At 46.0% G+C, this 16,858-nt stretch overlaps 1 protein-coding gene across 1 annotated transcript; it reads right to left on the bottom strand.

The window, feature by feature from the left end:
- Window positions 1–905: 905 nt before the first annotated feature.
- syt14b (synaptotagmin XIVb) lies at window positions 906–6,428 on the bottom strand (the record flags this gene model as incomplete). Its single annotated transcript, XM_080525231.1, has 9 exons — window positions 906–1,222; window positions 1,364–1,420; window positions 1,666–1,846; window positions 2,627–2,719; window positions 3,182–3,526; window positions 3,852–4,090; window positions 4,659–4,805; window positions 5,546–5,949; window positions 6,049–6,428. 9 exons carry the CDS (start codon window positions 6,426–6,428, stop codon window positions 906–908), a joined length of 2,163 nt encoding a protein of 720 aa, XP_080381357.1.
- Window positions 6,429–16,858: the final 10,430 nt, after the last annotated feature.

Below are 16,858 nucleotides of genomic sequence, written 5' to 3'. Positions count from 1 at the left end.
AGATGATCCAAGAAAGGCAAAACTCATAAATCAGTCAAAAATGGGTATTGCATAATGTCACGCGCATGTAAACAAAATTGTAAAAAGCATAGCGTCTTAGCGTAGCTGCAGCAAGTTACAAGCCCTGGATTTAAGTCTTTGTAACAGTCTTACATTGCATCCTCTTCGCCAACGGCTATGAGTGTCAGAGAAATGTCTGATATGCTGGTGTCAGTTGAAGTCAGTACAACCCCAGAAGAAGGGGGGGGGGGGGTCCTTGTGGTCGACCGCCACACTCTTTGGTCCTCAATTCAGGATGAGAATGTTTTTATTGTACGTGATATGGAAGTCCATTGGATAATTTTCTGTAAACAATGACATGCAAATACTCTTATCGTTGTCGACAGAATGTGGAAGACGCCGCAACAATCTCACCAGGCAGAACAACAACTCTGAACAACTGAACCTGTCTCATCTCCTGTTTGAGGTGTCATCTGTTTAATTAAAAACAATGAATCTGCGATGCTCATCAACGGAACTGGAGCTCAGACCTGCCCAGACTAGCCTGTCTCAGTGGGGTCAGCTGGCTGGTTTAAGGATGAAAGGGTTTTTACTGCAGTCTGTCTCTCTGGGAATGGAGATTTCTCAGTCTCAGTACCTCTCGATTGTGCTGCACCATGACACACACACACACACACACACACACACATCCCACCCAGGTGTGTATGCATGGCCCTTGCACCCTTGCAGCTCTGAGGGGGTCCGGGGAAGCCGACCCCCCACCCCTCTCAAGCCACTCTTACTATTCTAAAGGTCAAACAGAACTGTCCTCCTCCTCCTAGCTATTCAGGAGCATGTCCTCCTACTAGCTGTCCTCCTGCTAGCTGTTCTCCTCCTAGCCTGTCCAGGAGCGTGTCCTCCTCCTCCTAGCTGTCCAGGAGCGTGTGCCAGTGGGACACCTGCTGCCCCTCGGCCTCCTTCATCTGGCTCCAGTGGTTCTGCTGCTCCTCCCCGGTGCTGTTGAGGCCCATGGACACCCAGCCCAGCCGCTCCCGGGGCTTCAGACTGCTGCGCCTGCTGTACACAGACACCACCAGGGACACCTCGGACAGCTGGAACAGGGACACCTGGAACACGAACGTCTCCTTGTAGGAGGGGTTGGGCTGGCCGCGGCACACCGACGTCTTACACTTGGACATCTCCTTGCCCTTGGAGTCCAGCATGGTCAGCTTCACGTAGGTGTCTGTGAGAGGAGAGGAGAGAGGGAGGAAAGGGGAGGATGGTGAGTGGCTGCCATCTAGTGGAGCTGCGTAGGTACAACAGGCCAAAGTCAGGACATTGACATGGAAGATTCAGGGTTCCAAACATTGTACAAAGTACTCACCTCTCATTATATAAAGCTGTCCCCCTATGAACTGTTTTATACAACAAAACAGACCGTCTGGCACACACACCACACAGAGGAGCAGTGGGGTTAGGAGGAGAGAGAAGAGGGAAAGAGAAGAAAGGAGGAAGAGAGAACGGAAAAAAATAATGACCGTTTGAAAGAATAAAGACAGTTTATAAGTCTTTAATGGCTAAGAGATACATGAGAGGGCTTGTATGTGTTTAGTGTTGACGGTTCATGAGGCCTTCATAGAGGTCTCGTATGACAGAGGAGGGCTTGATGGGACCGTGTACACTCACTGGGAGGTTTGTCGGAGGCTGTGTTTTTGAAGTGGCTCCCCTGTACGACCTCGGCAGAGAGCCGGCCCGTGGTGGAGTTGTAGATGAGGCCCAGGAGGATCTCCGGCGCTGAAGACTCCCCGGTGGAGCGGTAGGACAGAGCCCCCGCGCTGCGGGACACGCTCACCATCGACCCACAGCCCTGGCACAGCAGACGACAGCAACACGACAGTTTAACACTAGGACAGCCATGGGTGGGGTCATTAACACTAGAACAGCCATGGATGGGATCATTTGACCCTGTGAGAAAAAAAAAAGCTATATCTTTGCACTCGATCAAATTTTAGGACCCTCCTTTCATGACTTTTCCTAGATATCTGCCTTCTACCACCCAGTATCCTTACATTTTCTAAATCACACCAGGATAAGCTAGTATAAAGCTATTTTGCAGTTTTTCTGTGTAGAAGGCAGGCTAATTTACAAGCCGGCCAACTAGTGGTCGTTGTGTGTAAATAGCAGCTTCCCATTGTAAAGACTATGGTCATTTGACCCCCGAGGCGGCTCTTATAGTACAAAAGGCATGGCTGTTCTAGTGTTAACTGTCACACAGCACGGGCAATGAAAGGATCATGATGGTGATTGTATAAGACACGGGACTATTCACTATGTCTCCTAAGATTTCTACTTCCCCCCTTGTACTGTTTCTCCAGTGTAAAAAAAAATCAATACAAATCTTTCTTTCTTCTTCTATCACGACGACTGCCAATGGCCCCTGGCCTGAGCTAGATTACTTTTCCTGCTACGACTGGTGGATTGATGATTCACTTGCTTAGTCAAATGTATCGATTGTAAGTCGCTTTGGAATAAGGCGTCTGCTAAATGCCAAAAATGTAAATGTAAATGTAAATAATTCAACGATAATAATAATACCCACACACTCCCCCCCGCCCCCCTGAGCAACAGAGTCACCCCAGACCCTCACCGTCAGCGTGGAGCCCGGCTCCAGTGTTACTGGCAATGCCGTCTTCCCCTTCAGGTTGAGCTTGGTGAGGTAGAACACCTTCTCCCCCAGCACCTTGAATGTGGAGTTAAAGCAATGTCCAAACATAATCCAGTTTAAAATCAGGTATGAAGGTATCTTCATAATGTACAGGGATGATGGGTGGGAGGTTGATAATCACAACGTGTTATAGTTTATTTGTTATCATTTATCATTTGGGTTCCTAATATTTATTCGTTCTTTTCTTTTTTTATGCAAATTATGTATGTAAATACAATATTTTACTTTTGGGTACGCAGTATTTGTATATATTATGAGATTGTATTCATTTTAGCATTTGAACAGGAAGCATCTTTATGATTTATGGAGAAGGGGTGGGATTGAATAAGTTTGTACTTCTTCTCACTCCTTTTCAAATATGTGAGAAAAACGCTTTATGCTTTTTAATTCTATTAGATTATTATAATATTCCATTATATTCATTATTGTTGCTGTATTCTACTTTCTAAAAACAAACATCTCAATCAATCAAATCACCTTCTCCTTCTTCATCCTCCGGATGCTGTAGAGGCGGAACCGCACGGCGTAGTCTCCCAGGGTGTCTTCCTCCACGCGGGAGAACCTGAATGTCTCCGTGAACACCGGGCAGGGCCCCTTCTGCACGCCCGTCTTGGCGCGCTGCTTCTTGGTGGGCAGCAGGACCAGGTGCACCTGCCAGGAGATGTTGCCCATCTGCTTGGGCGCAGGGATGTCTGTGGCGGCGGTGACGGTGACGGCCAGGCGCTGCTCCCCCTGGTCGTACTCGAAGGCCACGTCCAGCGTGCCGTACTGGGCCAGGGGCTCCGGCTCGTAACCTACTGGGAGCTGAGGGGCCGAGCCGTCCTGGGGAGGGGGGGGGGGGGGAAGGAGGGAGAGGGGGGGGGGGGGAGGGAGGGAGAGAGAGAGGGAGAGAGGGGGGAGCAGGGGAAAGGAGGGAGGGGGGGAGAGGGAGAGAGAGAGAGAGGGAGAGAGAGCGAAGGAGGGAGAGAGAGGGAGAAAGAGAGGGAGAGAGAGGGAAAGAGAAAGAGAGAGAGCGAAGGAGGGAAGAGAGAAGGAAAGAGGGAGAGAGAGCAAAGGAGGGAATTAATGCCATTAATCACAATGGGGGGTCGGGGGGGTATAGCTCACCTCTGGTCCCGGGGTCAGGGTGGGGGGGTATACAGCTCACCTCTGGTCCCAGGACAGCGGTGCTGTCGCTAGGCACGTCCTCCTCGTAGCCCTTGTTGAGGTAGCTCTCCGTGTCCTGGTCGGGGCTGGCCTCACTGCCCTCCTCTGACTCTCTCCCGCCCCCTGCTGGCCCTGAGCGGGAGCGCCGCGGGGCGCGGGCCGGCGTGTCCTCGTCCTGGTAGGGGGGGGGCTGCAGCTCGTTGAGGGGGGAGCTGCGTCTGATCCTCTGGATGCTGTTGGCTGTTTAACGGAGTCACAGACGGAGCTGAACCATAGAATATGGATGGACACTAGAACAGCCGTGGGTGGGGTCATTAACACTAGAACAGCCATGTTATATCTTTGCACTCGATCAAATTTCAGGACCCTCCTTTCATGACGTTTCCTAGATATGTGCGTTCTACCAGCCAATATCCTTACATTTTCAAAATCACGGATCATCAGGATAAGCTAGTATAAAGCTATTTTGCAGTTTTTCTGTGTCGGAGGCAGGCTAATTTACAAGCGGCCAACTAGTGGTCGTTGTGTAAATAGCAGCTTCCCATGGTAAAGACTATGGTCATTTGACCCCTGAGGCGGCTCTTATAGTAGGTAAAATAGACACGGCTGTTCTAGTGTTAAATGTGCCTATACAAATACATGACATAAATGACCTGTAAGGACTCTGGAGTGAAGACATTATGTCTGACCACTAAGATGCTCATTTCCAACGCAAATCAAGTACTCCCAAATGTGTGTGCAGGCGTGTGGACATGCTGTAAGGTCAAGCACCACCATGTGTGAGTGTGTCCACCTCTGTGTTCCCCACCGTGTCCAGTGGAGGTCTCGCTGCCGTAGCCCTCCTGCTCTGCGGGGGTCTTGTGTCTGTTGTCCCAGAGAGAGGTCCCGTGCTCCTGTCCCCCCCCCGGCCCCCCCTCCTCACTGTCGGACGAGCCCCGCTCCGGGCCGCTCCTGTCTGGACCCGTCAGGAAGGGAACACACAGACACACACACCAGCTCACACATCCATCACAGTCACACTGTAGACACTCCAAATCTTCTCCCAAAAAAATCATAAATCATACCAAAGAAGACACCTTTTACCCTGAAGACACCTTTACTGCACCCTGAACACTACCTATCATATCACACCAGGGAGAAGCAGGCATAGCCATGAAGGAGACAGAGAGAGAGAGGGAGATGAATTTATTTTTTTATTTTCCAGTTTTAGAAGACTCAATACAGGGTCAAACGCTCCAGCTGGGTTACAGGTCACAGTTAAGGAGAGACTGAAGGAACAGAGAAGAGAGGAGAAGAGAAGAGAAGAGAAGAGAAGAGAAGAGAAGAGAGGAGAAGAGAAGAGAGGAGAGGAGAAGAGAGGAGAAGAGAAGAGAGGAGAGGAGAAGAGAAGAGGAGAAGAGAGGAGAAGAGAGGAGAAGAGAAGAGAAGAGGAGAGAGGAGAAGAGAAGAGGAGAAGAGAAGAGAAGAGAAGAGAAGAGGAGAGGAGAAGAGAGAAGAGAAGAGAAGAGAGGAGAAGAGAGGAGAAGAGAGGAGAGGAGAAGAGAGGATAAGAGAGGATAAGAGAGGAGAGGAGAAGAGAGGAGAAGAGAGGAGAAGAGAGGAGAAGAGAAGAGAATATAGGAGAAGAGAGGAGAAGAGAGAAGAAAAGAGGAGATCAACAAACAGCCTGGATAGGAAAGCGGCACATCCTCTCACCTTTCTTCTTCTTTTTCTTCTTTTTCTCCTTCTCTGTTCCCTGCTCAGACTTCTTTGAGTCGTCTTTTGTGCCGTTCTTCTTCTCATCACTCTTCTTCTTCTCTGATGTGGGAGCCTCCGTCTCCGTCCCCCCCTCGTCTTCTTTAGGAGATTGTGGGGGTTCCTCATGGTTGTCACCCCCTCCCTGCTCTTTCTCTGGACCCGCCTCTTCTTCCCCTTCAGCGACCCCTTTCTTTTTGTTCTCTTCCGATGCTTTTGAGTCGTCTTGAGGGCCGGGAGGTTGTGGTTGTGGTTCTTTGTGGTCGTCGTCACCCTGGGGGACCCCCCCGTTGGATCCGACCCCGTTCTGGGTCGACTTTTCGCACTTCTCAGCTGCAGGTTCTTCGTCGATGGCGGCGGCATCCCTGCGACCGTTTCTAGAGCGTCTCTCGCTCCTCCGGGCCCTCCTCCTGGACCTCTCTTCCTCCGCCTGCTCCTCCTCTTTCCTCCTCTCCTCCTTCTCTCTCTCCTCTTTCTCCATTTCCGCCGCTGTCTTTTTGACCCTCCAGCATCCGTCCTTCCACTCCCATTCCAGTTGGCTTTTGGAAGATTCCCCCCCCCCGTCGGCGTTGCTGGACTGGTGGTTGGTCTTCCCTTCCTGGGTGGCCCCCGCGCTCCTCCCCTCCCCCCCTGACCCCTCCTCCTTGTCCCCCTCCTCCTCCACCTGGGCCTTGCTGATCTTGGTGGTGATGCTGCTGACCTGCTCGGTGAACTGGTCGCTGACCGTGTACGTGGCGTCGCTGACGGCGGTGGCTAGGTCGTCCACGCGGCTGCTGACCGAGTCGAGGAGGGAGGTGATGTTGACAGACGGCAGGCTCTGCTGGAAGCTCTTGAAGAAGGCCATGTCTCTGCTGGGGGGGTCTTGTCACCTCGGTGTGAGATTATCTCATCTCACAAAGTGCTGACAGAGACACGTTCTGCTCGTGAGGAGTGTGTCTCCGGTATTGACTATCGGATAACGCCACCACGCTTAAATTCTGCATGATGTACGAGGACAATTTGTGATAGCGGTGTCATGTCTATTCATGACACACTCTCTCACACCCACAAATAAATATTTTCAATATGAGGACTAAACTGTGTTTAGCTTAGACAATCCGATTAATAGATGTATTTTGTTCTTTCTTTAGAATACATGGAAATAGCAATGTGCTGGTACATTATATACATTTTTATCTATTACTGCATTTCATTAGGGTCTGGTACCTGTACTCTGCAATGACAATAAAGCTGAATCTAATCTAATCTAATCTAATCTAACCTAATTAAGAGAGAACAATATGTGAGTGTTTACCTTGCCGGTCCTTCCTGTACTCATCCAGGCATGCCAGGTCGCTGGTGCTGACAGCTGACAGCTTGTTGCTGAGGTAAAGAAAAAAGAGAGCCATCAAGGCCATGAAGGCCGCGACGGAGGACAGGACGCCTAGCAGCTCAGGAGACACTGAGGAGAAGGAGAGCGAGAGACAAAGAGAGAGAGGGACAGACATTTATAGAAAGAGGAAACGGAGGAAGAAGAGAGAAGAGGACAAAAACAGAGAGACAACGGCAGACAGTGAGTTTGTCTCCTGGTGCATTGTGGGGGGGAACACAGTAACCGCGGCCGCATGTGCATGTTTTTTACTTCAAAGGCTCTGCAGACACATTATAAGTAGGCCAACAATACTTCATGTGGCTAAGCAGCCCGCTGTTCTTGCTTATGTGCTATTTTTACTGAGGCCTCGGAGGAGCTGAGTCGCAGGGACATGCTACGCTACGAGCTACTCACACAGACAGCATTAAGGGCTGTGTCCTTACTGTCCTTATATTGTTCAGAAACAACCCTGTTTCCATAATGACTATTCTGTAGCTACCCAGTTCGCTCTGAGCTATAAATAGTCCAGAAGTGCCAGAGGAGTAAGAGTCCTAATCCAGAACAAAATATCCACATGCACAGAGAATACAAATCCACACTGACCAAGGGTCACTGGTAGAGTATGGTGTGTAGGTGGGTGATCAACACAATGAGAAACGTACGTTGCCTGAGGAGTAACGGCAGAACAGCAATCTCACAAGGAAAAGGCTTCCAGTTAGCCTGACCTATCGCCCTGACTGAGTTTCTTTCTGTGAACTTTTTTCTTATGGACTATCTGTTCTCACCATGGCAACAAGCAGAAACCACCGGAGCCTGACAAGAAGCGCCTTCTACAGTCTCACAAACTGATAGACTGATATTCAAAACCCTAAAAAGACAGAAAGAGAGAAATAGAAGAGAACAATAACTCAAGTAGTAGCTCACCTTCTTTCCACAGACCACAAAGTGTCTCAAATGTCTCACAGGTAGTCAATCAGTTACCTCAGAACAACAGGTGGACCCTAGTGTTGAAACAATGTCGCTTGAAAAGAAAAAAATGTATCCTACACCCAGACACCTGACACCATGTCACCTGTCCTCATCTCACTGGACACGTTTCTGTTGATAGAATCAAATTAGGTCCATTAGTGTGAAAAGTAGCCTCATGTCCAGAGCCCAGGCATACAGTACCGCCCAGGGCCGGTCACAGTTATAACATGCCATATGTTTGTGCTCTGTATGCTGTATGTCAACAGCGCCTGAATAATTCAGACCTACGCAGTAACTTGATGCCTTCCTCCATACACACGGAGGCTAGTGGATCAGTAGCTAGCTCCTCCACGCTCCTCCACGCTCCCTGCCCTCACTGAGGAGAACTGGGATAAGGCAAGAGCCTGGCACTTGTTGTCATAGGTACAGTGTGTACCCATAATGCCGTTCATTCATTCATAGGACAGTCTCATACAGTATGACGGGTTTCCAAGAAGCAGAGTTGATTTGTATGTTTGTATTAGTGTGTGAGTGTGTGTGTGTGAGTGTGTGTGTGTGTGTGCGTGTGTGTGAGTGTGTATGTATGTGTGTGTGTGTGTGTGTGTGTGTGTGTGTGTGTGTGTGTGTGCGTGCGTGTGTGTGTGCATGTGCGTGGGTGCATGTTTGTGTGTGTTTGTGTGTGTGTGTGTGTGTGTGTATGTGTGTGTGTGTGTGTGTGAGTGTGTGTGTGTTTGTGCGTGTTTTCCTGGGGCAATCTAGGCACAGCACAGAAATATGAGAAAACACTGGTGTGCTTTATGTGAACTATAGTTGAACTCTCAAGCCTCAGGACTAAATCTGTTTTGGGGTAACAGCCACAACACACTGTTAAATTAACCACAATAAACCTCAAATTACAAAAGAATAAAAATGTAACCTCAAATAAAATGTTAATTATTCAAATCATATAAATGTGTATAATGGTATGCTAACCACTGAGGTAGGATACTCTGGTTCTGTGATATGACTAACATTCAATAAGATTACTTTTAGAAATTCTTGTGACTACATCAACAGGCTGATCATGAGTGGTAGAAATGCTGCCTTTTTCAGGACCACAGTCACATTGTAAGTGTGCTTTCTGTTTCTGTTACTTTTGTTATCTTGCTTATGCTTATTTAAATGTCAGTAAGTTAATCTAGAATTGTTGCTTACTCGTCTCCCACGCATACGAAACCAAACCTACAGTGAATAAATCATGACCACAGAACTAAAACCTGATATGCCATTCAGAATTCACACAGAGATATTGAATTTTCGCATCATTTGCAAGTGGAAAAGTTTGGAGAGAAAAAAGGATTTACAGCAGATTCACCACCTCATCTGTGAAATCTGCTGGAGGGGGTGTTAATGTTAGGGCACGTATAGCTGTCATGAGACCTGGCTGTCTTGTTTTAATTGATGATGTAACTGCTCATGCAGCAGCAGAATGTATTCCGAAGGGTAGAGAAACATCTTGTCAGCTCAAGTACAAGAAAAACGCCTCCAATATATAATTGGATGGTGCTTCAGCATACAGTAAGATAATGACCCAAAGTATACTGCCATAGCAACTAGGTTATGCATTTCAGGACCGAAAAGTGGAAAATTCTTCAATGGTCAAAGTCAATCTTCAGATTTAATATGCATTTAATTTCCTGATGATAAGATTTTATGCAAAAAAAGACCTCAAAACAACCAACAAGTGAAGATGGCAGGCCTGGCAGAGCATCACCAGAGAAGATACCCAGCGTCTGATGGGTCAATGGGTCGCAGACTACAGCAGTTATTGCATGCAAAGGATTGTCGACCAAATACTAAACATGAGTTCTTCATTGAGAGCATGAGAACTTCATGAGAGCTTCATTTGGACATTTGATACATCTGCCCCATCACTTTTGGGTACCCTGAAACAGGAGGACTATGCGTAAATGTCTGATTAAACCCACATGTAGGCCTACACAAGCTGGTAATCTTTACTTTAACCTCATAGTAATTGTTTGATTTGAAATCCAAACGTTTGAAGTGTAGAGCCAAAAGAAGACATGAATAAAGACCTTTATAAAGGTATGTATGCCATTACGATATGTATGTCATGCGTATAAAGGCTTAATAAATGCTTTATAGAGGCTACATTAAGTAACTAACTAAAGAATCCATCTCTGTACCCAAACCATCAGCACCAGGGGGGTATTCCATCAACGTCTCGCGAGACTGATAGAATAACCCCCCCCCCCCCCCGGTAGTTCAGAGATATAAGTGCTTTGATAGTCATCTTTTTTAAAGATAGTCATCATTTTAAACTAAGCCTGTTGGATCACAGTCAAGCAAACAGTCACGCAAACATACAAATAAACAGAACAATGGAAAGACAAACAGGCAGACAGACAGACAAACAGACAAGCAGACAAACAAACAAACAGACAGACAGACAGATAGACAGACAGACAGACAGGCAGGCAGGCAGGCAGAAAGACAGACAGACATGCAGGCAGAAAGACAGACAGACAGACACACAGACAGGCAGAAAGACAGACAGACAGGCAGAAAGACAGACAGAAAGACAGACAGGCAGAAAGACAGACAGACAGAAAGACAGACAGACAGACAGACAGACAGACAGACAGACAGACAGGCAGACAGACAGGCAGAAAGACAGCCAGAAAGACAGCCAGACAGGCAGAAAGACAAACAGTCAGGCAGGCAGAAAGACAGACAGACAGGCAGAAGGACAGACAGACAGGCAGAAAGACAGACAGACAGACAGACAGACAGACAGGCAGACAGACAGGCAGTGATCTTACCTCGTCTGGCACAGATGAGTTCGTGCACGCCACAGCTCCTCCCCCCTCCTGGGGATGAAGGTACATAGTTAGGGGTCAGGGGTCAGGGGTTAGGATGTTATGTTGGGTCCTCCTCTCATAGACACAGGAGACGCAGACGTCCATGCAAGCACAAGTCAAACTCACTTAGAGCCGACTAGAGATATCAAGTGTATTACTATTAACAAGGTATTGTCCCATTATGGAATGGAAAACCTATTTGCAGAAATTCACAAAAGGGTTAAAAAGCCTATCAGTGACCAATCCTAACTGAATATGGCTTTCAGATAATTGGCAAAATCAGTAAAAGCTGTAAAAGCTGAGTGGTGAGTGGTTCCAGTGAGTGTAGCTCTGGTATAAGGAGAAGAGAGCAACAACAGGTCACCCAGACAACCCTAACCCTAACCCTGTCACACAAATCACTAGACTTTCTCTGTCTGAACCAACCGCTCCACTTAGCGGTTGATTAAAGATCACCTTATTGACATTTTTCCAGGAGAGACGAGACAGAGACAGAGGTTACTCTGGAACACAGGCTATCTGCTTAAATATTAATGAGGTTTTTCATTCAGTCTCTCAGTTTCCATCAGTCATGGAAGCAAAGAAATTAGGTTATAAAGCATAAACAAGCAGCACTTTGAAGTAGGTTTTTTACATCCTTTCTGTAATCTCCATACATAGGAGCTCATCATTTTAACCATAATCTCTGTGCAACTACAGGAATGCACTTTTCACCTGGTTCTTTATATTATAATTTTTTTACAAACTAGGAGAGTGTAATGATGTCATCAGTCGATAACCACGGCTTCCTGCTGTTGCCAGTTAGGTTTACTAGTAGGCCTACTGGTTTAGGACTCTTAGGACAAGGTTTAGGACTAGCTTAGTCCCAGTCCTCGGCTCTCTTACCTCTGAGCACCCGTGCAGAAACCAGATAGCAACAACCATGTGACACCATGTGTAGATACAGTATCTCTGATACAGTAGACAGTAGGATGACAGTAGCTCTGATACAGTAGACAGTAGGATGACAGTAGGTCTGATACAGTAGACAGTAGGATGACAGTAGCTCCTCTGATACAGTAGACAGTAGGATGACAGTAGCTCTGATACAGTAGACAGTAGGATGACAGTATCTCTGATACAGTAGACAGTAGGATGACAGTAGCTCCTCTGATACAGTAGACAGTAGGATGACAGTAGCTCTGATACAGTAGACAGTAGGATGACAGTAGCTCTGATACAGTAGACAGTAGGATGACAGTAGCTCTGATACAGTAGACAGTAGGATGACAGTATCTCTGATACAGTAGACAGTAGGATGACAGTAGCTCCTCTGATACAGTAGACAGTAGGATGACAGTGGCAGAGAGCCATGCATGCTGGACCATCTGACTGCATGACAGAACCAACGCGATATCACGCTATAACTACCTTTCACCTTTCACAGCAATTACAAGTTAACAGTACCCATGTTAATTCTCACTCTCATTACTACAGTCTACACAGGTCCACCACTCACCAGACTGTGTTTGTAAAAAAAACAATTAAATGCAAAAAAAAAAAATGTCTTAAATAATTCGATTGTGATTCATCCTAGCATCATTCTCTTATTCTGATTCATCCTAGTAGGCTATCATTCTCTTATAGTAGGTCGCTGTCACTTCAGCATCACTTCTACTAGTCCTGTCCTCCCAGGAGGGACCACAACATCTCTACTGTCCTCCCAGGAGGGACCACAACATCTCTACTGTCCTCCCAGGAGGGACCACAACACCTCTACTGTCCTCCCAGGAGGGACCACAACATCTCTACTGTCATCCCAGGAGGGACCACAACATCTCTACTGTCCTCCCAGGAGGGACCACAACATCTCTACTGTCCTCCCAGGAGGGACCACAACATCTCTACTGTCATCCCAGGAGGGACCACAACATCCCCGCAACACTTCAGCCTCCCGTCCCGCTACGGGACCCTAGGGGCAGCGCTGCAGCGGGTGTACATGCATATGCACGTGTGGTGTAATCAGAGACTGAGGTAAGAAACAACACTGTCACTTCTCATTCTCGGTATTGTTATGCATATGATTTGTCCCATGCAAGTTCTCTGTGTATCGGAGAACACCTGAGGATGTTACTCACCGTCAACCGCCATGATGCTCTGTACGGACTGAACCACATCCAGGGGGTGAACAGGAGGGAGAGGTCATTCTTACATTAAAGAAGGGGGGTCATGTTCATACCTGTTTATGATTCACACGTACAGTATTATCTGTGCCTCGTGATCCGCTAATGAAACAAGTGTATTAAATAAAAGATATGGAGCCCGTAATAGAATGCAACGTTTGGTTTTCCGGTGCATACTCAAACAGCATGATGTCCCATACAGAGCTTAACAAATGGATAACTGCAAAACCACACACAGTGATGTTCAGAATGTCATGACATTGAGGTTAATTGTAGTATTATAATAGAATAAGTATGTCGCACACTCATCAACGTCTTTTCGCCCTGTATGACATTTGCGGGAAAATCTAGAATTGTTCTAATAATAATAACTAGTAAAAAGAAGTTCCAGAAGACATTTGTTGGGAAAAGGTTTAAATATGTTTTGATCTGAATAGTTGATATGAGAACATCCGGGTATTCTGCCCCCGCTCCTTCAGCTGGACTGGCGGGAAATTCTAATTCCAGATTTTTGCCAATTTAATACAATTTAATAGAAGAAAATAAGAATAATACACCATTGCTTTTTTTGCTATTAGGAGTCCGAATCCCACTGCCACTGAGGACAATATACTCCTGCTATTTCTATTATCTGTATTAGGACCACTAGTATTGTTCAACTATTGTCACTTGTCTTATTTGTCTCACTTGTCTCTTATAACTATTGCCACTTTATTTCTCTTGGCCTTATTTGTCTTTTTTATAACTACTGCCACTGTGTGGGAATGTATAACTACTGCCACTGTATGGGAATGTATAACTACTGCCACTGTATGGGAATGTATAACTACTGCCACTGTATGGGAATGTATAACTACTGCCACTGTGTGGGAATGTATAACTACTGCCACTGTGGGAATGTATAACTACTGCCACTGTGGGAATGTATAACTACTGCCACTGTGTGGGAATGTATAACTACTGCCACTGTGGGAATGTATAACTACTGCCACTGTGGGAATGTATAACTACTGCCACTGTGTGGGAATGTATAACTACTGCCACTGTGTGGGAATGTATAACTACTGCCACTGTGGGAATGTATAACTACTGCCACTGTGGGAATGTATAACTACTGCCACTGTGTGGGAATGTATAACTACTGCCACTGTGTGGGAATGTATAACTACTGCCACTGTGGGAATGTATAACTACTGCCACTGTGGGAATGTATAACTACTGCCACTGTGGGAATGTATAACTACTGCCACTGTGTGGGAATGTATAACTACTGCCACTGTGGGAATGTATAACTACTGCCACTGTGGGAATGTATAACTACTGCCACTGTGTGGGAATGTATAACTACTGCCACTGTGGGAATGTATAACTACTGCCACTGTGTGGGAATGTATAACTACTGCCACTGTGTGGGAATGTATAACTACTGCCACTGTGGGAATGTATAACTACTGCCACTGTGGGAATGTATAACTACTGCCACTGTGTGGGAATGTATAACTACTGCCACTGTATGGGAATGTATAACTACTGCCACTGTATGGGAATGTATAACTACTGCCACTGTGTGGGAATGTATAACTACTGCCACTGTGTGGGAATGTATAACTACTGCCACTGTGGGAATGTATAACTACTGCCACTGTGGGAATGTATAACTACTGCCACTGTGTGGGAATGTATAACTACTGCCACTGTATGGGAATGTATAACTACTGCCACTGTGTGGGAATGTATAACTACTGCCACTGTATGGGAATGTATAACTACTGCCACTGTGGGAATGTATAACTACTGCCACTGTGGGAATGTATAACTACTGCCACTGTGTGGGAATGTATAACTACTGCCACTGTGTGGGAATGTATAACTACTGCCACTGTAAGGGAATGTATAACTACTGCCACTGTGTGGGAATGTATACTGCCACTGTGGGAATGTATAACTACTGCCACTGTATGGGAATGTATAACTACTGCCACTGTATGGGAATGTCGAGGAACTGGAGAATAAGAAGAATGAAGCCTAAGAAGCCTAAAAAGATGAAGAAGCCTAAGAATTCTACTCTTTTACACTTGTATAATGGGAGGCAACAATACACCTGAAACTTGAAACTTGAAAACCTTGAAAGGACTGGAGAGGTTAAAGGTTAAAGGACTGCAGAGGTTAAAGGTTAAAGGACTATGGTTAGGGTGAGGGTTGAGTTAGGGTTAGGGTTAAAGAGGGAGAGAGGTTAAAGGTTAAAGGACTAGGGTTAGGGTTAAAGAGGGAGAGAGGTTATGGAGGCTCTGTGATTGCATGGCAGGGTCCTGTAAGCCGACTCCGAGCACATTAACAGTAGAATCACAATGCCACATTATATGTATATCCAGATCTCTGGAGCCTAGTGTTATATATATATATATATATATATATATATATATATATATATATATATATATATATCCAGTGTATATATTATATGTATATATAATATAATATATATATTATATGTATATCCAGTGTTTCAACTCTTGCATCCCTTTCCCAAGAGAGGATTTGCAGCAAGTCTACCCAAAACCGCAGCTGATGAATCATATGCAATTCCCACTCTATTTATAAGAGGAGTGTGGGCACCACCTAGCGGAGGCAAGGAGAACCTGCAGCCATGCAGCCAATGATGACAGATCTGAGTAGTGGTCTGATTCTCAACCCTTCTCACTAATTGTTGCCCCTCCTCTGACCCCCCAGAGCATCTGGATGAAGACGGAGCTGGATGGCAAAGGGGCTGTGGCCAGGGCAGCACCTCAGAAGGGAAAGTGACTGTGCAGACACACACACACACACACACACACACACACACACACACGCACGCACGCACGCACGCACGCACGCACGCACACACACACACACACACACACACACACACACACACACACACACACACACACACACACACACACACACTGTAGAGGAGAATCTTCCTGTGTATTGCAGTATATTGTACTTTTTTGTTAGTTATTATTTACAATGAAATTGCTCATACATGTTGTAGGCACCTCTAGAGATATTAATATCCAGGCTAGACTATTATTTCTATAGTGGAGAAAATGCCCGGTGGAGAGGGAGAGGGAGAGGGAGAGGTGGAGAGATTTGAATCTTTCACTTTAAAAGGGAGGGAGGAATGATTCTTAATCATAGAATGAACATGTAGTAGTGGCAGTAGTTATACATTCCCACACACATGGTGTGTTTGTTGTTGTCCTTGTAGCGGCATTTCTTGTGTGTCGCTCCAGCAGCGTGGCTCGTCAATGCAGCTTCGCCCATCGCATCAAGTTTGATCGATTTGCCGCAGGCTTTGCATCGGGCCATATGTAGGTTCCGTGAATCTTTAATAATCCATTGATTGTAAATGTCTTTAGTGAGCCACACATCCTGACATGTACATTTGCCAGGCATAGCTACAGCTGCTTGCTGCCGCTTAACCTGCACCGGAATGTTCTTGAGGCAAGTGCGTGTGCGACTCAGATAGCGGGAGAAACATGCAGACAGCGTAACGGAGCATATTTACTAACATTACGTTAACAAGAATTGAGTTAGAGAGTCTCTCCCTCTCTAAAACAAAACAAAAATTGAGAGAGGGAAATTCAAGCACTTTCAAGGACCCATGTCTATTTTTTTTTAAACTTGCAGGAACCCTGCATTTTGATCATGATGATATTTTGATGATATCATATTATTTTCGAGGGCTTTAATGCTTTAATGATCAGAATGAGAGATGAATACATATGGGGCTTTTTAATATTATTATTTGTATTATTATCATTGTTTTTAATAATTTTCTTTGGTTAAAATGGAGCTCCTGAGAACAGAATGTTCAGAAAACATGCAGGATGACGTCATAATCATAACAATCAAGAGGGCATTTGACGTCACAATCAAATGTCCACTA

Source organism: Nansenia antarctica, assembly GCF_963989245.1.
Source record: "Nansenia antarctica genome assembly, chromosome: 1".
NCBI classification, from domain to species: domain Eukaryota; kingdom Metazoa; phylum Chordata; class Actinopteri; order Argentiniformes; family Microstomatidae; genus Nansenia; species Nansenia antarctica.
The sequence above is the reverse complement of the archived record's forward strand: the minus strand, read 5'-3'. Positions and strand labels throughout refer to the sequence as shown.